The sequence below is a fragment of the Tetrao urogallus genome (assembly GCF_951394365.1).
Source record: "Tetrao urogallus genome assembly, chromosome: 5".
Classification (NCBI taxonomy): Eukaryota; Metazoa; Chordata; class Aves; order Galliformes; family Phasianidae; genus Tetrao; species Tetrao urogallus.
Window position 1 is genome coordinate 26,434,536 of NC_136818.1, and position 21,343 is coordinate 26,455,878.

A 21,343-nucleotide genomic window follows, 5' to 3' on the forward strand; every position below is an offset into this window, starting at 1 on the left:
GTGTGTGACTGCATTGTGTGCTGTTGGTGTCTGACCGTAACCCTGAGCCATACATCCATCTTCTGAGGCTGTGGCATCTCAGGTGCTTTCACAGAGTCATCATGTGCCAATCCAGAGCTCCTGAGCTTGGGAGGAAGCTGGCTTGTGATTCAGCTTTTGGGTGAAATTATTGAAACTTCTAGTGAATACTTGAAAAAAAAAATGTTTTGGTGGAATCAATACAGCAGCACTTTGAAAGCTGTCTTGTTTTGATTCAGATCTAGTTAATGCTAATTGAATCATTTGTAAAGAAAAATGTAAAAATTTGAAAGGTAATTAATCCAGCCTTATATCTTTCTTAAGATAACTATCTTGATTTGTTTTTTTTTTTTTTTTTCTTTTTTCTAAGATGGATAAGAGCAGGAAGGTTTAAGTGTCTTTTCCAGTGCCAGAAAATAGCTGGAATTAAAACAAGTCATGACTGAATCCTCTGTTTAATGTCAGAACTGCACTCCTAGTTCAGCTCTACCTCTACAAGTGGTATTCACGTAGCACAGAGGATTTCAGATGCCTGTTCCGGTAGAGAATGCTAATTTTCTGTTTCTGTTTTCTTCCAGGTTATGTTTCACACTATGTGCTGACTGTCTGTACTTACAGAAGATATTTAAAAGCAAACAGACTTTTTTTTCGAAGATTTTGATTCCAGTGGAATCTGCTTTAGATTTTTGTCTTGTCAATTAACTCCTGAAACAATGCCTGTACAAGCTCCACAGTGGACGGATTTTCTCTCCTGTCCAATTTGCACACAGACTTTTGACGAAACAATTCGGAAGCCCATCAGCTTGGGTTGTGGCCACACTGTCTGCAAGATGTGCCTCAACAAGCTCCACCGTAAGGCGTGCCCTTTTGACCAGACCACTATCAACACAGATATTGAACTTCTTCCTGTGAACTCAGCCTTGCTGCAGCTCGTGGGTGCTCAGGTAACAGTGCTTTGCTATTACCTCTTCCCGTGTTGTCTTCATAAAAAGAAGGAAAACAATTACTGATTGAAGATGTAACTGTGTAGGCATCTCTTTGGTGAGTACAGGTTTTGAGCTGTGACGTGCTGTAGACAATATGGCTGGAACAGCAGTTCAGATCTTGCTTCTGCCAGTCACTGACTAATTTTGTGCTTGTGATTTAGTGTAACTGTGGGCTGTCACCACAAAGGGCTGGTTCTGTTCTCTTCCTTCTTGCTTAAGTTGTATTTAGCCAGACTCTGCTGAAAGGATGAACTGGATCAGGATCAGTGTCAGATCTGGAAAGCCATTTTTCTTTTGTGAGTAGGTTACTTGCTTTGCCTGGATGACCCAAGGGGCTCTCATAATCAGCTGGCCCAAAAGCAGGACGTAGGGGGGAAGAAGTGGGACAGACCCCTCTGGCAGCAACCTTTGTACTGCCTTATGTTTAATTTGAAACTGAACTCTGAAAGTGTATCTTCGTGAGCTGGCATGTTAATATAAACTCACAAAGGTGAATCAGGGAGGCTGCCCAAGATGGTCTTTCTGCTCAAAGGTTACTCAGGGGTCAGCTGAATTGTAATGAACTGCGTGAGTAGTCCTGCAGCACTGGTACTACTGGCAGCCCAGGGAAAAGGGCAAGGATGTGGCCAGTTCATCAGTTGCAGTGCAGGCTTAAATTAGTGTAAGCTTACTGATTAGTTCACCAGTGATTTCTTGTGATCTGTACCTGCCAAGGCTGGACAGAACTGTGAGATAGGGGCAAGCAGGGGTGATCATGTCTAACTTATGAGTAAGGACAAAAATATAGAAGGAATGCGGTTATCTTAGAGTGGTCATTGTTTTCTGTTTGCTGCTCAGCTGCCTGGATTCAGCTGAGTTGAAGAGGCAGCAGAAAATTCAGGGAAGTGCACAGCTCAAGGAAAAGAGATGAGTTGTATTCCAGAGGAGCTATAAAAAGGGGAAGCTAATATGTTGCTACGATGCTTCTCGTTAGATTCTGTGACTTAGATCCAGATGTGGTTTTGCCACTTCTTGTTTTCATTTGATTTATCGAGGAGTGTGGCTTATTTCTTGTTTTCTTGCTATGTATTGGTCTAGAACTTGTATCAGAAGATAAAAATTGATTTCTGTTTCTCACTGTACTGGTGATTCATCTCACTCTGCAGAAGAAGGTAATAAGTCCCTGTGCTGCCATTTTTGTAATGAATGTGTACATGCTCCATCTTTGAAGAGTGTCCAAGCACTGTGAAATCTGTGTGATGCCATGAATATTTATCATTCTCTTCATTCTCCCTTTCTCCTTTATATATTCCTCCCTTTTCTCTGGAGATCCAGAAATAATTCTGGTTGTATCCAGATACACTTGTGGTAAATGTTCTGCATTTGTTCAGTTGTTTTGTGTGCACTTCATGTAAAGGAGCTGTGATAGCTTAAATTAGAATTTCCACAAAAATAAGCCCTCTGGAATGAGATGAAAAATAACCCTGCCCCCTGTTACAGGTAATGGAGAATTTTATTCTGGTTTTGCTAGTTAGCCAACCAGAATTTCCTCATCTGTTTGTGTGTGAGCTATGAAGAATAGTGTGGTAAGTATTTATCTTGAGAGCCTTCTGAACTCTAGCTTCAGACTTAAACTTACTGGCATATTTCTTTGGTCTTCTTCTATCTTATACTTCACATAGTGAAGATTCATATAACCTTGTTTATTTCATGATGTCCTTAAAAGCTGCAAATGCTACTAAAGGAGTCTGCATTCTCTTGCCTTTTGATTGCCATCCATTCCTGTATGGATGCTGCCAGCTGCATTCTGTTAACCAAACAATAACTGGTGATCTTAGCAGTTTTTAGTACACGCGTGCACTTTCCCCATGAGATAAACGCATACACACACACAGCCCCCTCATTTCCTAGTTTCAGTGAGCACTTTCTAGTGCTCTAAGTGAAATCAGCACTCAGTATAATTCACTCTCCTTTCTTTTACTTTCCCTTCCCCTTCCTGGCACCTCTGGGAGTGTTTACCAGACTCTGGAGTACTATAAAATAATTAGACTACTTTTCTGTGAAGGACAGGGAAATGGCTGCTTTTTTTCCTCTGGTCTTTTTAAAGTCTGGACTTGTTTTGGACTTGTTTTACAAAGGACGAAAAAAAAAAAAACCTTGGCTAAAGGACAGAAAGAGTACAGAGAAACTATGTTAACTTTGAACTCTGTCCTTTTAAGAAGATGGGCTCTTTTGCATACATCAACAAAAACGATCTGTGAGCAGCAAATCCAGTTTATGAAATGAGTAGAATCATCAATTTTGGTGTGAAACAAAATCCATTTTCTTGTTCCACTTTGTGGCTTAGTAGTTTTAGTAGGCTGTATGTCTTTAACCTCCCCTAATTTCCAGCAAACTGTACACCTGAACCTGAGCCCAGGAAAACCAGTAATACTTTATTTTTAAATGATGAATTCCATAAAAGAGGCTTCATTTTAGAAGGAAATAGAGTGGAACACAATTATAGCTTTTATCTGGGAGAAGAAAGAACAGTTTGCTCTTTTCCCTTTGGGGAAGCTTTTGAGAAGTACACACTTAGAAGCGTTGTGTGCTTTTTTGCTGGAGGCAGAGAGCAAGCAGTTTGAAGAAACAAATCTATTCTGCTGTGACTGGCAGCAGTGATAGGATTCCAGGACGAATCACGTTGGCTGGCTTTCACACAGGCACAGTGGGTGAAGTAAGCAGGGAAAATGGGCTACAATTGTCACATGGGCACCAAGAGGAGCGGTGCCTGTTTCTCTGGCAACAGCATTAACTTCCTGAAGAGCTGGTTAGCATTGGAGAGTGTCGGTTTCTTCTTTGAGTTACTGCTTGTTTGTCAGTTTTGGCTCTCCCAGTCATTTTCCAATGAGTGAAATTGTTGCCCATTTTAAAGCCATGCTTGATGTGAAAATTAACCCTTCTGCTTTCCTGCTGTAGCATGGTGCACATCAGCAGTGGGTGCAGGGTGAGCTCTGGAGCAGTGGCCACGTGGTTCAGCACACACACGAGTGAGGTGGGGGGAGAAGGGATGGTGGGGGGAAGGAGGCAGTTGCTGTCCTTGAGGGAGCTGGAAATAGCTGAGCACCTAAGTAAGAGCTAAGAGAAGAAGTGAAGAAAGAGACGGACAGTGGTCGTTAGTACAAATCAAAAAGGCTTTATTATTAGAGCGTTCATAGGAATGGATTCAAAACTTTTTAAACTTCTCAAGTAGAGAAGAAATCTCTTAAAACTTAATTCCATTAGAAATAGGCTTGAATTTTGACTGCTCAGGCATCCACAGATCACTTGCTATTGTGTGGCTGCTTTAAGCATTCACTGGGCCAGTGTTTTGAAGGTGCGCAGTCATGGATCTGTCATCTCATTTCTTCCCTCCTCTTTTCTGTGCCATACAAAACAGAAGGGTTCACATTCCAGACAGGTGGTGTCAAGTGGCAAAAGTTCCTGTGGCACTTCAATTTCTATTGTAGTCACCTGTGATAAATACAATTCCAGACATTAGGCAATGCAATTGTGTGTATGGAGAGAGAATGTGGGAATGTCATGAAGTGACAGCCCACGAGAAAGGGGAAGATTACAACTGCAGAGCTTATATTAGCAGCTCACTTGATAATTTCGGTGAAATGAGGTGTCACAAAAAAGGAGCTTTCTGCAGGGCCCTTCACAAATCCCTGGTGAAAGCTCTTGAGGAACTGAAGACAGGAGACTGTAGTCATGTTGGTTTGAATTTTTAACTGTTTCTTGCTGACAGGAAGCAAGATGCACGTTTGTAGGAGGATAAGAGTGGGGGAAAACAGTTTTCATACCAGACAAAGAGGGATTTGGTCCACTCAGCATGTTTTTGTTCTGTGCAGTTAAATATCTGATGGTAATTAGTGACAACTCAAGCTGACATCCTTCATGAAATTACAGCTAAATCACCAGTTCCGAATCTCTGCCTGGTATGAGGTGATGCAGCGGCATGCTTTCCTGGTCACCTTCTCATGTGTCACAACCTGCCTCTTCCCACAACCACGCTGCCATTCTGCACTCATTGCCAAGGCAGATGTACTCAAAAGGAACACAAGTTGAAAGTAATAAAGCACCTGAGATTATTTTTCCGGTCTTGTTCTCTGTTGGGAGATGTCTGTGATATTATGTAAATGTACTTGCAGTGAAAACTGCAAAGGGTGTGGTGTCTGAGAAAACGGAATATTGAGTGAGGGTGAAAATCATGAACTCATTCTGCAGGGCATCTATTTTGAGGTTCTCAAGAGGCGTAAACAGAAGGGACTGTGGCGTCCGGCCTGCTCTTGGAAAGATATTTTGAGAAGGGGAAGTGAAAATGCTTTGAACTTGAGTGATTTCTCAGTTGTCCTCCAGCAACTGCTTGACAAAGCCAGAATTAACATTCAGCTCTCATGTGACTTTCATAAACTGTGGCTGTACTTTTTTTTCTCTTGGTCAGTGCTGTTCTTACAGTCGTTACAACGATAAATGCATGGGGAGAAATGGAACTGCATATAGCAGTACCAGCAAAAGGACAAATTACAAGCTCTGCTGTGAGGTACTCCATCTTCAGTGGCGTTGTGTGTGTGAGAAGAAAGGTATTTTCATCTCCTGAGACTCCTGAAACCACAAAATAAGCATCTTGTTTTATTGTTCCACGCGATGCTTAAGATGAACGTTGCATCTCTTTTGAGCTGCTCTTTTGGATTTTACACTAAAGCTTCCTTTGCGAAGAGGAGAAATAGCAGTGATGTGCAGATATGCAGAGTTGAATAGCTTTGTTAACTCTTGGCAGATTTTCCTGTGCCAACTTTCTCTTGGGAAAGGGGAAGCTTTCTGTGAGCTTCTGCAAGAGTGTCTGGTGGGCTGTGTTGTGCTGCATACAGCGTTCCAGACCACAGCTGTGAACGCGTGCTGAACCAACCCTGCCTGATTCCTGACTGAAATCCAGGGCTGAGCGAGCCATTCTATGATTCCTGCCCCATGGCTGCTGCTGCTGTGATGCTCTGCTTGCATTTCAAGTTGTTGCTGCTGGCAGATTGAATGCTTGCAGAGGGACGTGGGAGTTGTGCAGAAAACCCATTCCAGCAGTAGATAGAGCAGGGACTGCCCTATAGGGCACCGTCTGTCTCAGTACAAATGCATGAGATGCGTGTGCTGTTTGATCAATGAGCCAGTTCTGCTTGCGTAACTTCCCAGACAGAAGCAGGCTGATAAAATGGCAGCAACTTTGAGAAGGAGGTGGAGCGTTCTGTGAACATGAAAGCAAATGTTGTAGGTGCTAATGTGTGTTTCCCAAAGCCCAGTAATCCTGTACAGCTGAGGCTGCTGCAGTTGAAACAGTTATGGCTGACCTCCATAAGGCACAGCTGCAAAATCTTCTGCTCAAAGCTTTTTTGCATAGAAACTAGGGAAAAAAAAATCCTTCCCAAGTTAGCTGTGGTCCATGGAAAGCATCCAGGCCAGCTTTCCTGGCTTGCTGTGATTAAGCTTGTTGTTTTCCCGTGTAAGTGGTGTGAAAGTGCCAGATGCATCCTATCTTGTGTTGTTTTTGGGGTGGTATCAACTGTCCTAATTGTTGCAGCCTGTATGTTACACTGGCAGACTTTTTTGTCACCAACTTTTGAAGCAAAAATGATGCAAACAGTAACTTTGTGATGTGTGCCAGAATGAGCATCTGGCACAGCTGGTCTTCTGGGCCTGTGGAAGTGACATCCCCTCTAACTGGAACAGATGGCTTTCTACTTAAATCAACAGGGAAGCTCCTGTTTGTATGCATGGTGATGAACATAAATGTGTGTTTGCGTGTGTATTTTACGTATGTTCACTGCTGCCATTGTAATGGTACTCTGCATGGCTGTATAACATGTGAAGGCTGGCAGGTTCATAGCTCAAGCATTAAAGGCTTGCTCTTTTAGATTGAGGGTCATGTAAGCAGCTATACAGGATTAGCATTATGTTATTGCCGGTGGGATGGGGATTGAGTTGGAAATAATAGAAGTCAAAGTCTGAGGTCTGTTTGCACTTGGGTAGTGTATGCTAAAATCTTGCAGTTAGTCTTGTGAGAAACCCCAGTTCTTGATGCTGTTGTGTGTTTATTGGATTGATTGCTGAATAGTGTTGCTTATAAGCACTAGTACAGTGCTGTACTGTCCATCCAAACTTGTTTAAAGCTGTAAGAATTCAACTGGAGAAAACAGCAACAAAAATAAAACTTTGGGGGCTAGGATCTTTGAAAAACGTCGGTTCCTGGTGAATACTTGCACAAGTGCCATAACCAAAACATAATAAAACCAAGCGTGGCCTGTGATGTCAGTTTAACACTTGGACTTTGTGTTCATAAAGCTGTGTAGGATAATGTCCTCTTACTACTTGATTAATTGGGTCTGGGCAAAATACATTGCAGGAGTGGCCTAGTGTATTTGCTGCTAAATCTTTCTCCCACTAATCCAAGTAGCTCAGATTGCTTATCCCAGGATGACTGTAGAGCTGTGAGGCCCTGGATGCGAATCTGCACTTTCCTGTAAATCAGTGTTCATCTGATCTGTTCTGTATTTGGTCATCCAGCTTTGGGGATGTCTCAGTATGCACGTGGCTTCAGCAAAAAAAAAAGTATAATTGCAAAAAATGCTGATATCTCTTGTCATATTTCTGTTTCCTGTCAGCCACCAAATAAAAGAAATCTGATACAATAATCATGAATTTTCTACATCTGTTTAATCTTGTTTTTAACTGGTAGATTTTTGCAGTTTGTTTACTAAAGCTGAAAAAATTGCTTGCCAATGTAGAAAAATGCAGAAAAGAACAAAACAGGAAATACTTGGTATTAACAAACTTAATTTGATATTTGTAAGCATGGCTGCCAGATATTTCTGTGTATTTGTCATAAATGTACGTCATCTCTTTCCAGGTTCCTGAACAGCAGCCAATTACTATATGTAGTGGAGCTGAAGATACCAAGCATTACGAGGAGAGCAAAAAATGTGTGGAAGAATTAGCATTGTACCTCAAACCACTCAGCAGCGCAAGAGGTAATTCCTGCCTAGTTTCCTGGGAAGATGATAGGTGGAAATACCATGTGTAACAAACTGTTCAGGTGCTATTTAGTCTGTTTGGGATAAATGGGCATAGACCTAGTTCAGAACCACATTGAAACCGCTTTCGTGAGCATTAAGGTCATGCCTTTACTTACGGGAAATAAATAAAACCATTCTGTCAAAAATAATACTGAGGAAAAGGCTGAATTCGTTGGTAAAGAAACCCAAAGCACATCAGGTAAAAATAAAAATTAGTATTTTTTGACTTCTGCTTTGCTTTGAGATAACTGTAATGCAGGGTGTTTGTGGCAGAGGAAAAAAGCTGAAACAAGGAAGTTAGTGGATATGGAGCATAAAAGAGAAGTAATACTGTGTTTATACAAGGTCGTACACAAGAGCAGGGTCAGTGAATAATCCTAACACAGCAAAACAGAGCTGAATTCAAGAGTTTTGTATCTTATCTGCCTTACATATGATGAACTTAGAAAATCTGTCACTCCCTCCTAGATGTGGAAGCTAATGAAACACAGGCAAGAAACTGATGTCTGAAAACAGGTGGTCAAAGAAGGCAGTGATCCCTGCGGCCTGTGAATAAGGGAAAGACTGCAATATGATTTTACCATTGAGGAGACGCTTGGGAATCCATAGGAGAAGGCTCAGGACAGACTTCTAGTGTGGGGAGAGAATTCATTTGAGGCTGCACCGTCTTAGAGAGCCAAATCAATCAACAAGGCATAAATCTGTGGGAAGGCTGACGGTTAGCTTCTAATGCTGAGTGAAACAAACTAACCAAAACAAACTTATACACCTTTTGTGTAGCATCAGAAAAACTAGTTTTGTGTTCCTCCAGCATAGTAATTGAGAACTGACACAGGAAAAGGAGATATGAGATAGTTTATTCTTTTTCTCCCTCATTTTATTTTGAAGGTGTGGGTCTGAACAGTACTACTCAGAGTGTCCTGAGTCGTCCTATGCAAAGGAAACTTGTGACACTGGTTCACTGCCAGCTAGTGGAGGAAGAAGGACGGATCAGAGCCATGCGTGCGGCACGGTCACTTGGTGAAAGAACAGTCACAGAGCTCATTCTTCAGCATCAAAATCCTCAGCAGCTCTCTTCCAACCTCTGGGCTGCAGTGAGAGCCAGAGGATGCCAGTTCCTTGGACCTGGTAGGTGATGTTGCTTTTAATACTACTTTGTTCTAGAAGCAATTCAGAATTGAGGAGGATTGAGAAATGGGTATCCTTGTGACTGACATTGAGGGATTTCTTTTCTTTTAGGCTGTGGCCTGATTTCTTAATTGTAGGTCTTCAGAATTAATGATGTATCTGTTGGGCTGCTGTCCTGGTCTTTTTCACCTTTTTAATGCTTTTGCAGCTCTTCCATAAAATTCAGAATAATCGATGTCCTTCTGTTCTTGTGCTACAATAAAATAGGAAGTAGTCTCTCCTGCTATCCTTTGGAGAAGCAGGATCTTTCTAGAAACAGGAAGGCAGCGACTAGACATGTCATCTTTTCCTAACCAAGGGAAATAAGCAGACAAAACAGCTGTAGGGAGCGATCTGGTACCTGCAGGTGTTTGTGTATACATGTCTTTTTAGAAGCTTAGAAGTTACTCAGAAATCTGAATTCTTTTGCATGGAACACTAAACTGCTTTTGCTAAAAACAAATCAGTATAAAGGCTGGTTGCTTGAAAGAGAGTTCACTTTGAGTGCCAACTCAGAAGAAAAAGAATTATTTGAATCAGAAGCCAGTTTCTTTAAATAGAAGCTTTTTACCACTGAAACAAGTGGAAGAAGACTAGCTTTGGGATGCTAGCTTTGGCTCTGCTGCAAGGAACATTGAGGCTAATTTGCTAGCAAAATATGTAGCGGTATAGCTCCTAATTTGTTTGGGCACTAATTGCTCTTTTACCTGCATGGGAACCAGCTTTGCCATTCTTTAGCCTCTCAGTATTCTGTTGCTGGGAAAGATGTGAGAGCAGTGCACTTAAAAAACTTATGTTAAAAAATCATCAAGATAGACAGGAATAAAGAAATCTTCCTATCATCTGATATCCCAAACTCTGTGTGCTTTGTGCCTAGCCTCTTAGCCTTGCTTGCAGGGAGACGTGAAACAGTGCAGAGACCTTCCTTGGTTTTCTCTCTTTTTTTTTTTTTTTTTTTTTTTTTTAATATTCTCTTTCATTATTTCCTCACAGCTATGCAAGAAGAGGCTTTAAAGCTGGTTCTGCTGGCTCTGGAAGATGGATCTGCCTTGTCACGAAAGGTCTTGGTTCTCTTTGTGGTTCAGAGGCTGGAGCCGCGATTTCCTCAGGCTTCTAAAACTAGCATTGGGCATGTTGTCCAGCTTCTTTACAGAGCCTCATGCTTCAAGGTATGAAGATTCTGCTCAGAGATTTCATCATGCAGGAAAATGTTTCTTCATATAACAAAAAGATCCCTCAATGTAAAATTCTTTTTAATAAGCGTTCACTGCGTCTGAAAAGATTTCTGCTTTTCTTTTTTCATTGTCCCGTACAATTACATGAGTCTAAAAACGGTTACAGAAAATATTTCTATCAAGTCCCATATGTGTTTAGAGAGTTTCTCCTACATCTCTGATGGCAGTGTGGGCAGAAATTGCAATTCTAAGCTGTAAATCTAAGTTTGAATTCTGTCCGAGTTTAATGGATGCACCATGACTAAACCTGTATGCAAGTCAGTGTAATGTATCTCCTTGGAAGAGGCCTAAAACTGAAAAATTGCCAGTTCTGTTAATTGAGTGGTGATGTGCTTAGAAACAAAGAAATATGAGGCAATGGAATATGGGAGTTGCAGTAAAGTAAAGCTGTGTTTGCTGCTTAATGCTATTTAAACGCCCATTCTTATGTGCTAAATTCTTCAGTCTTGTTAAATGAGGAAAAAAAAATGCTTTATTGCTGGCAATTGTATTCTAAAGTAAACTAAAAACTGCAATGCACATAAAATACCTTGATTGGAGAAATGAAGCGATCATGTTGTGATATGTTTACAGAGTGTGGCACTGCAGTGAGTAATGTCTGGGTCAGATTCTGAGTGAGTTACAGTTGGCATCTGTTTCATAGTGACTGCAGTTGATGAAGAGTGCATGTTATTTTAGTAGGCACCAATAGCAGTGTTCACTGCTGGCTAAATGTTTCTCTTGCCTTGTACTTCACATCAGTTTATCCTGCTTAATTGTACTTGGCTTGTTTTTCCGTGCTAGGTGACAAAGCGCGATGAAGATTCCTCCCTGATGCAACTGAAGGAGGAATTTCGTACTTACGAAGCTCTGAGAAGGGAACATGATTCTCAAATTGTTCAAATTGCCATGGAAGCAGGTTTACGCATTGCACCAGATCAGTGGTCCTCACTGTTGTATGGAGACCAGTCTCACAAATCCCACATGCAGTCTATCATTGACAAGGTAAAGCCACCTAAAATCAGCCCACTTTATCTTGTTTGCAGTTGTAGATTTATGTGCTTGTAACTTGAATACTTAGATTTGCACGTTGTGCCCGGGTGTACTCACCTTACTCATTAATCATTTGCCCTATTATTATAAAACCTGTTACAGCTTGAATAATTGCAATATATGTTTGTAATCTAGTGAATCTTGCTCCTTTCTGTCACCTTGCCATCTCTTTCTTCTTTACCTCTTTCAACAGATGAAAAACCACAGAAGTTAGCTGCATGATTGGCATGTGTCCTTTCTAAACACCTGATAACTGCCAACACAAAAAAAGAAACTAAAGGTTCATGCTTTCAGGCAGGGAACTAGTCATTAAATTGAAAGAAATCGCTTGTTTACTCTGTACTCAGATGAAGAGAGAGAGGATGAAATGTGTTTCTTAAATAAAATGATTCCACCTCTGGAAATGCCCAGATCACTTTTTTTTTCAGAGTGAGCACTAATGAGAGGGCTGATGTTCCCTTCAAATGTTTAAATCAGGGGGTTCCCCCTAAATAGTAGATCAGACAACTCATAAAACTGCCTAAATTAGGTAGGAAGAACTGAGCCCTAATGTCTTGGTGAATGGTTATAAAAGCTGTGAAACAGTTGCGTTGAGTGCCATTAAGGAGGATTGGCTTCAGGATCTGCTATGTATTTATGTAAGTTTAGCAAGAGGATCCTTAAAAGTGCTAAGGGATAAAACTGTGTTCCTCAAGTAGAGGAAACATCTTCTGTAACTCATGTATTTGCCCATGTTTTCAGATGTCCTGCCAGACATCTCCTGAAGTTTCTAGGCAGACTTATAGAACTTACAAATGCTAAAATGTGGGATGTTATTAATCTTTTTTCTTTCTTCCACCATGCTCTTTCCTGGCTGCTGTACTCACAGTGCAGTTCTGTTGGTTCAGAAGTTGGAGATACTAGACTCCTCAGAAATATCATATAGCTGAACCTTAGTATCTGCATTTCTTTCTGCCAACACAGCACAGAAGAGATCGTGGGTGCATTGCTAGATGTAATGCCAGCCTATTTTGTTTCTTTAGGGCTATATTTTAACCTACAATATCAAAGAAAAGGTGTGTTCATAACACTGTAAGGGAGAATTAGTACAAGCTGCTGAAATCGGTCTGTGTGTGGAGAAAAATGTAGTCTGGTTTGTTAAAGCAGCTCTCTGGTCTTGTGGAGAAACCTTGAGAAACCCTGAGGATTGCTTTGCCTGTAGAAAGTTAATTATTACAATTTTTTTAAGTTGCAGACCCCAGCCTCATTTGCACAGAGTGTTCAGGAATTAACTATTGCTCTTCAGAGGACTGGAGATCCAGCTAACCTGAATCGTCTTCGACCTCACCTTGAGCTCTTGGCAAATATTGATCCCAGCCCAGGTAAGCCTAGATGCTTTGCAGGGCTGGAGGTGGGGAGGCCGAAAAAAATCACAAGCTCTAGTTTAGCAAGAGGAGCCTTAAGAATGCTAAGGGATAAAACTGTATTCCTCAAGTAGAGGAAACATCTTCTGTAACTCAAATTTAAGATTTTTGAATGGCATTCATAACCAACTTGAGAACAGCAGTGATCTCTGAGAAAATCAACCATTTTGAAGCCAACAAAAAGAATGGAAGGAATAGTTCAGCCACTTTTCTGGAGACACCTTCTTGTTTGTCAGCACCAGGTGAGTGCTGATGAGGATTTGGAATACATACAGTCTTGTGAGATTACACAGTGCATACTTCATATTAGGCAATGCTAGCTGGAGGGACTGACAGCAGTCTTAGTTTTCTCCTTTCCCCTCTTCAGTGCATTTGCTGCTGTTGGAAGCCAGACTTGCAAAGTGACAGGAGGGTTAGTAGAACCTCTAGTTCGGTGCTTTGGTTGTCACTGTGTTATTTTTGTATCTCCAGTTCTTTACTAGAACAAATTATTTATGAACTGATGGGAGTAATTAAGGACTTCCATTAATCCCCTATCTAAAAATTGTACATCTTTTCCATTACTCTAAAAACTGTACATGTTAGTTGTTGATCCAAGGTCTCCAGACAGCAGACACTGCACTCAGTAGACACCCTTGAAGGCAGCTTAAGACCATAGGGTGCCTTCCATGTGAACAATTTCAGACATCAAAGTGAAATTTTGATAGATAAAAGCTTGGCAAGAGTCTGTCTTAATGAGACACATTATCTTAAGGAATCTGTAGATCTGCAAAACTGTGGATGATGATCTAAAGAGGGGAAATTAGGTGAAAAGAGCATAACTGGGAAATTAAGATGTTGACAGAGAAGAAAGCGATGAAAGATGTTGGAAAAGTCAGCAGCAGGAATAGAAGAGAGAGTGCTGAAACTGAAGCTTTATTTTATACCTGTTGATATTTGTGAAATTGAGACTAGTGTGAAGAATATGAATGCCTAATCTGACATCAGGAGATGAAAAGTTGTAGATAGTCTCTACATTTTTAAGCCAAAAAAGATACCTTCTAAATGAGAACGTGCTGCACTTAGCAGTTAAAGGCAATGCAGTGGTTTCTCAAATCTTTTACGTTGTAAGTAGTCAGAGACAGAATTCTATGTACTGACAGTTTGGAAATTTCAGTGGGTGAGTCTGATCTTGAAGTCATTTCTCTGCTGTGCTATGGAGCTGCTTCCCTACTATATTCTGTAGGTACGCTGAAATTCCTTGGGAATCAAGTACTTGTGAGCAGAACGGGATGTAATTGTGTTAAAGATCTTGAAACACACTCAGTGAAGCTCTTTGAGGTCCAATATATTGCAGCAGAGCGTGTCAGCATACTGTGGAGTGTCTTCTGTTGGAACAGGCTAAAGGACAAGTCAGCTAGAGAGAGCAGATGCCCCTGTGGGTCTGAAATTGCACTTTGTTCACACTGCTGCGTGCTAGATGGTTGGATGCATAGATTTGCTCTGTGTCCCATGTGTTTGCATGTGGGACACAGCAGCTTTGTTTGCTGCTCAGTAACTGGCTGTGTGATCTAGGCCATTGATAATGACATTTGTACAGAATGATTTTGCCTAAAGGAATCTGAGTGTGAAGTGGGATTTTGATTTTCCATTACATGCAGGGTTTGTACAAGGCATTTCCTCTGGAGTTCTGTGAGGTATGAAATCCCTTGTAAAAGGAGAACATCGATGTGATAATAGTAGACTTGCTGTCTGACTTATTTTCTGTGGTTCAATATTGAATCTGTAGGTAGCTTTATTCTTTGAATGGTGTGTACCTCTGAAATACTCTTCATCCTCTTTTATTCCATGACTTTTGCTTCTAATAAAACTTGGTAACTTTTTTTTTGGTGATACTGATGGTTTCCTTATACCTGGTTTTGGAAATCCTTCCTCACTTTATTTTGTTTCCTGCTGATACTGTAGATGCTCCACCTCCAACGTGGGAACAACTGGAAAATGGGCTGGTTGCTGTAAGGACTGTGGTTCACGGCTTAGTTGATTATATCCAGAATCACAGCAAGAAAGGAACTGATCAGCAACAGGTAAAAGCCAAATCATTTAAGAAAAGCTTGCTCCTAAATTTTATTTGGCTCTGTGTAATAGTAGGGGTTTACTGATGTCACCTGGGGAGATCTGACTTCACAAAGAGTATGTTGAGAATGTTGCTGCTCTTTCATATGTATGTATTAAAAAAAAAAAAAAAATTGCATGAATTTGCAGAGTTCATTAGGATGGAAAGAAAACAATCTGATGAAGTTGCAAGCATAGAGATTCCTGATTAGAGGGTGGGAAAGGAAGCTGGGGTGCCTAGCACTGAGCTGTGGGAATTTTCTTGCCTTAATGTGACATGTTAGCCAGGTCACTCTGTGTTACCAATGATTATTAAATCTATGCTTAATGGAGGTATAAATTGCAAAGTTTTAGGAAGACCATTTGGGTTCATCAAACAATTTTTTTTGTGATTTTTTGTTTGTTTCAGAAGTTGATGTTGCCAAATACGAGTATGAGATAAGCTAATATGTATCTTATCACATGGTTCTTTGATCTCATTTTGTTGTTCAACTGAGTTAATCTAAATGCTAGCTACTACTGAGAGACAGAGCTGCTTGCCATACGTTCCCACTCTTACTGCATTGGCACTCTGCCACCTGGAGAGCTGGTTCAGGGAGCTGAACCCGTGTGGGGAAAAATGATCACAAAATCAGAGTGAATTATTTCAGCTCCTTTTACCTTTTTGTGTTTCACTGCTGCTGTTACTGGCAAGAGGAGAAGCAGTATAAATACACATGTAGAAATTGGGGTGGGAAAAAAGTGAGGAATTCTGTTTTTTTGACACTTACCAGGACTTGGGGTATTTTGTGAGGGAATGCAAAACTCCAAGTGGGGAAGGGAACAGTTGCTGAGTATTGGGCCGTCAGCACGTCCTAAGCCTTTTCCACTGTAGTAGATAGCAGAAATGAAACAAACAGAAAAAAACAGTTTCCAAATGCCATCTTACAGGTTTTCATCGTCTGCCTGGGTTTCTTTACAGGCCTTTTCCATGGTGGGAAGTTCGATATGGCTTTTTTTCTGCCATCAACTGATGAAATTTTGCTGTAAAGCCAATAGGAACTTGGTATCTTTGAGCCCACCTCTGTCCTGTCAAAGTTTACTTAGGGAGAGTGGAAAATGGGCAGACAGACAGATGGTGAGATTGCAGCAAGTCATTGTTTATTTGGGAACTGAACCAGTAAGAATTCAGAAGACAGCCCATGTCCTGATGACCTGTGTAGGAGTAAGATTATATCCTTCACTGTTCTTTCAGTTTTGTCCGGAAACATACATTCCAATGGAGCTCCAGTAAGGAATAAGGAAGTTTTAAAAGCCTGATAATGACTCAGTTGACAAAGCTTGTTTTCTGTGATCTGTTGAGCAAACACGGATGCTGCTCCAGTCACTTCTTATTAGGTACTCCTGGAAAGCTTAAATTTGAAGGAATACTCTAGTTACACCTCAGTCTTCTAGTAAGGGGAGGTATATCCTGTTCTTGCCTACGTGCACTTATATTCAGATATCTTGTTTTTTTTAACCTTGTCAGCCTCCTCAGCACAGCAAATACAAGACGTACATGTGCCGAGACATGAAACAGAGAGGAGGATGCCCCCGAGGGGCCAGCTGCACCTTTGCACATTCACAGGAGGAGCTAGAGAAGTAAGTGTACAGATCAGTCCAGTATTTGCTTCACCTTATCCTGAGTTCTTCATCACATCTAGGAATGGGGAGTGGAAGCATAACTTGTCTGTTACACCAGCCAGAAACAACTCAAAAATGTTACAGCAGTTACCTGTAAAGTTTTGGAGCTGTTCATTCTTGAATAGAGAATGTTTTGCTTTGTTCAGCAACAGTGCAGCTCTGAAACTTTGATATTTGCACAAGAAGCATTACTTGCGATTTTGGGGATAAACATTATAAATATTTTGTTGGTTTTTTTTTATTATTATTTTAATTACTTCTTTTGTGTGTATAAATATGCTACTAGATTGCATCCATTGTGGTTACTTCTTCATGTGTGTTTCTCAACCTGGCTTTATAGTTGAGTGTGAGAGCTTGATACTGACATGTTCCCAGATCTAGGGTTTTGTTCTTCTGTGCTGCTTTTGCTATTCACAAAGCTAAAGAGCACAAAACTGTGCATTTTTTTCTTGGGCAGTTATCCTGTACAGTTTGGCTGGTACTGTTTAGCTAGTTACATGTGCAACAGCCTGAAGGTGGTTGACTTTATTGCTGAAGAGTAACAAAATGGTGGACATAGGAAGTTTGCAGAAAATAAGCTGAATGGATTACAGATCCAGGCAGGTTATTTGAGTGCAATCTGCTCTGTTTTGAAGCTTATTTATGGTTTTTCTAGGAAAAAAAAAGAGAAGCTGTATTGAGAGTTGAAAGAAAAAAAGTGTATGCAACTTGACCTCTGGTTTCAGGACTAAAATTTCCAAGCAGAATACTTGTTTTCTGCAATCAGGAGACAACTCCAGAGATTTGGAAATGGTGTCTGCTTTTTCTTTAAACCTCTAAAGCTTCAAGTAGTGGTACAGCAGTTCATTAGCTATACAGCAGGCAATACATAGGCAAAAAGAAATAAAAAGAGGAGAGCACGTGGTGTTAGAATGAGAAAAGCAGTTCTTCAGGCTAGCAGAATGGGGACTTTGGTACTTTTTTTGCAGAAGCAATTGGATTTTTCCCCTTTTGTCGTAATATTAAGATGAAGACTGGTAGTACTATTTTGGATGATTGACAAGAGTGGTGAGTCAGTATTAGTGCCTCTAAACTAGTAGTGTATATCAAGGACAGTTTGTCAGGTTTGCAGGTGGAGGAGGCCAATTTTATCCAGAGTGCATTGTTTGCTTTAGTGATAATGTTGTCCTGGGGCAAGTGAGGTGAGTGCTCTGTGTCAGCTGCAGCAGTTACTGTAGGCAGTTGGAAAACTTTGAGTTCTGATTCCTCCTTGTGCCTTTTATCTCTGCTTAATTCCTTTTAGTAGATTGCGCTTTAATTGTTCTCCTTTTAGAAATATTTAGTATGAGTAATATGCATGGCAGAATCCCTGAAATAAACTTTTTTGGGGGAAGAAAATAGTTGCTGCATAATTGTTACATACCTATGTATAGCTTTAATTTTGCAAGGTGGGTTTATAGGGAAATATGTGATGATGTCTTGATAGCAAATTGTCATCTTGTGCTGCTTAAGTGACTTGGAATGGACCGAGGACAAGTCTGATTTTGGTGGGGGTGTTACTGTTTCTGTTGATGTTGTTTGTTTAAGACGATTTTTGTCCTGCGCACCTGGAGACTGCAACATTGTGTTTTGAGGAAGAATCCAGAGGGATACACTGTATAACTGTGTTTCTTTCTAAGCATTATATTATGGAGTGTATCTAGAAATGTTTGCTGTGGTTTTGGAATGAGTGTTTGTATGTGTGTGTCTGCCTCTTGAGCGTACTGGTGTGCTCTAGATGAGCAAGCAGGGATTGCTAGCTGTCTTCCTCCTGCAATTTATATGCAGACCTTCAAAAGGTCAGGAGCTAGGAGGCACTGCACCTCCATGAGACCTAATATGAGTGAGATGACCAGAAGTTATTGGCAGGCAGAACATGGCGTGCTGCTGCTTTGCAGGGAAAACCAGTTTAGCCTGGAGTGGGATGGCCAAGTAAAGTGATACATTCAGTCTTTTCAGTCTTGGGAGCTCACCTCTGTGTCTCCAGCTGGCAGGAAATGCCAGAATGACTTCTGAGCAGCGTGTGTTTAGAATGCCTTAAACTGTCTGTCCCTCCTCGGGTGTTCATAGTGTGTTAATATCTGTTTATTCCTACTAATATGTTCTGAACGATGCCTGCTGTCATTACCACATAACTTGGATTTAAAGTCTTGTTGTGTTATCATCTCACTTTGCTCAGAGCGTTTGCTTCAGCCAGTCCAACCCCTGTGAAGGCTTCCCACATAGGAAACATTCTCTTGCTCTGTGAGCACTCAGGCTAACAGATGTGCCCTCCCACTTGTGTTCCCGTTTCTAAGCTAATGGCAGGAGGCTTAGTGGAGAACCTTCAACTCTGGAATTAGCTCTCTTTGTTAGTCCGGTACCATCAGTCTGCTGGTGTTTTTTGTTAATGTTAAAAGGCTCTTGTTTGTTCATCAAAAGCTGTTAGATTTTGACTTATATTGTGTTTAGAGATTTTTCTCTCTGTAGTCATTTATCAAACCATGCAAGTGGTATTAGCTGTATATTGCTATAGTAATGTAGATCTTGATAGATCATGCTTTGTAAAGATGATACAATTTTGGCACTACGGACTTAAGTTGGCTTACTGTTGGACAAATGGTGTAAAAGGGAATCTGATTGTCTTCTGTCATTCCTTTAGTTGTCTGCTGTTGGTTTATTGAAGTCTTCTTGATGTAGAGAATAGTCTGTGAATCTTGCTTTGAAACTTCCATTATTACAGGTCTTATTTCATATGCTGTTTGTTCTTTGGTTGATTTGCTCCGTTACAGTTGTAATGGATATATGTGCAGGAGGTAAGATTTCAGATTCTCTGAGCTCTGAATGCTTGGTGTACTTGTCATGAAAAATACATCCTTGGTGTGACCGGTACTAGTTCGTTTGATTGAAATTGATATCAACGTGTCGAATTGCAGTGAGATCCCAGTCTGCCAGGTATTAATAATAAATCTCTCAAGTCATTAGGAAACATGAATGAAATATGAACTTGAAGCTTCGGGTGCCACCTGCTTTTGGGGAAACAAAAAAAAAAAATCTTGAAAGTCCTTTCAGTGTTTTGTTTTGGCTTTTGACGTGTAACTTCTGTTTTGAAGATTTCGTAAAATGAACAAGCGTCTGGTTCCAAGAAGACCTCTGAGTGCCTCCCTGGGCCAGCTGAATGAGGTGGGCCTGCCTTCAGGAGCTATCCTCTCGGATGAAGGGGGAGTGGACTTGCCCAATAGGAAAACCTCTGCTCTGCCAAATGGAATTGTGTCAACAGGCAGCACAGTGACGCAACTTATTTCTCGAGGGACTGACTCCAGTTATGAAAGTGCTCTGAAGCCAGGAAAGATGGACCATCTGAGTAGCAGTGCCCCCGGATCCCCTCCTAACTTGTACGGGTCTTCCTAACTGTTGTTCAAAGTGCTGTGTGTTAATATGCAGTAGAAACAAAGTAAACCCATTCTTTAGGAAAGAAACAGAATGGTTTTCTTGTTGTTTTGTTTTGTAGTGGTAGAGTGCAATAGAAAACTATAGCTTAAACTATAAATTGCATTACATCCCTGATTGCTTGTATTTTAATTGGAAGAGATGATGCAAGTCTTCAGAAAGTGAGGTATAGACAGAGTGCCTGTGAACTGTATCAGCTGTTAATGGGCAATGTCATCTTTCTACTTTTTAGGCTGGAATCTGTCCCCAAGAGCTCTATTTCTGCCTTACCAGTGAACCCTCATCCTGTGCCTGCTCGGGCACCAACAGATCTGCCTTCAGTGTCTGTCACAAAACAGTTGCAAATGGTACCTCGTGGATCTCAGCTGTATAATACTCAGCAGGCAGATATCTTTTATCAAGATCATAGGGGAACTGCCCCACCATTTGAGCCAGCACCCTACCAACAAGGTAAATTTGAGGCCAAGCTCTCTGTCTTTTGATTTACATACCAGTTTTATTCTTCCTTCTCACCTTGGTGTATATGTTTCCGATTAGTTTTTTTTTGCATGTTATGGAGACTTTAGGCATTATTGTGGTTATGGTAAAGTACAATGGAAATGCATGTGTCAGGATGCTGCACAGGTGTGCTTTAGTGTGTAAATGCATTTGGTGAGTTACCTCCTGCCAGACTGCTTAGGTCTTGATTGAGGACTCTGTTTTCATTTGCTTTAGAGGTTTTTGTCCTCTGTAGTAAGTCCTCTTTCCTCAGTTTTTCTGAACAGTTGGCCAGGTCAGGAAATTAATAGGGTAACCCTCAATTCAATTTGATGCAGGAAAAATGGAAAGAAATATTTAAGCTGCAGAGAGGTTTATTCTTGAGGGGTAAAATAAGTTCTTTAATGCAAGGTGTGTTAATATTTCAGAAATGTGTGCTCATGCATATGATGGGTAGAAACGAGTGAAATTGGAGAACAGCTGGGCACAAAAAACAATGTTAAAAAAGTGGAAATAATGGGAAAGGAAAAGTAAAGGACACAGGAGGAGAAGTTATGTGTGAAGAGACCAAATGGAGAAAGAAAATATTGAAGGATATTTATAAAAAAAAAAAAAAAAAAAAAAAAAAAAAACCCAAAAACCTACGGCTATATTAAGATGGGGGATTAGTCTTGTCATGAAAGAAGAAATTGAAGAGAGAACTGAAATAAAGTGAAAATAATGTCATAGAAAAAGAAAGGAAGTGACTAAGGGAAGTGGAAAGA

General features: G+C 40.7%; 1 protein-coding gene across 1 annotated transcript in view; it reads left to right on the top strand.

Moving 5' to 3' along the window:
* Positions 1–731: 731 nt before the first annotated feature.
* Positions 732–21,343, top strand: part of RC3H1 (ring finger and CCCH-type domains 1) — a gene marked incomplete at both ends in the record, with an annotated part of 29,964 nt that continues 9,352 nt past the window's right edge. The window contains 10 exons of the mRNA XM_079535192.1: positions 732–962; positions 7,900–8,020; positions 8,954–9,193; positions 10,226–10,401; positions 11,251–11,451; positions 12,728–12,860; positions 14,847–14,965; positions 16,501–16,613; positions 19,766–20,047; positions 20,335–20,552. Coding sequence (XP_079391318.1) covers positions 732–962; positions 7,900–8,020; positions 8,954–9,193; positions 10,226–10,401; positions 11,251–11,451; positions 12,728–12,860; positions 14,847–14,965; positions 16,501–16,613; positions 19,766–20,047; positions 20,335–20,552 — 1,834 coding nt within the window. The remainder of the gene's footprint in view (positions 963–7,899; positions 8,021–8,953; positions 9,194–10,225; positions 10,402–11,250; positions 11,452–12,727; positions 12,861–14,846; positions 14,966–16,500; positions 16,614–19,765; positions 20,048–20,334; positions 20,553–21,343) is intronic.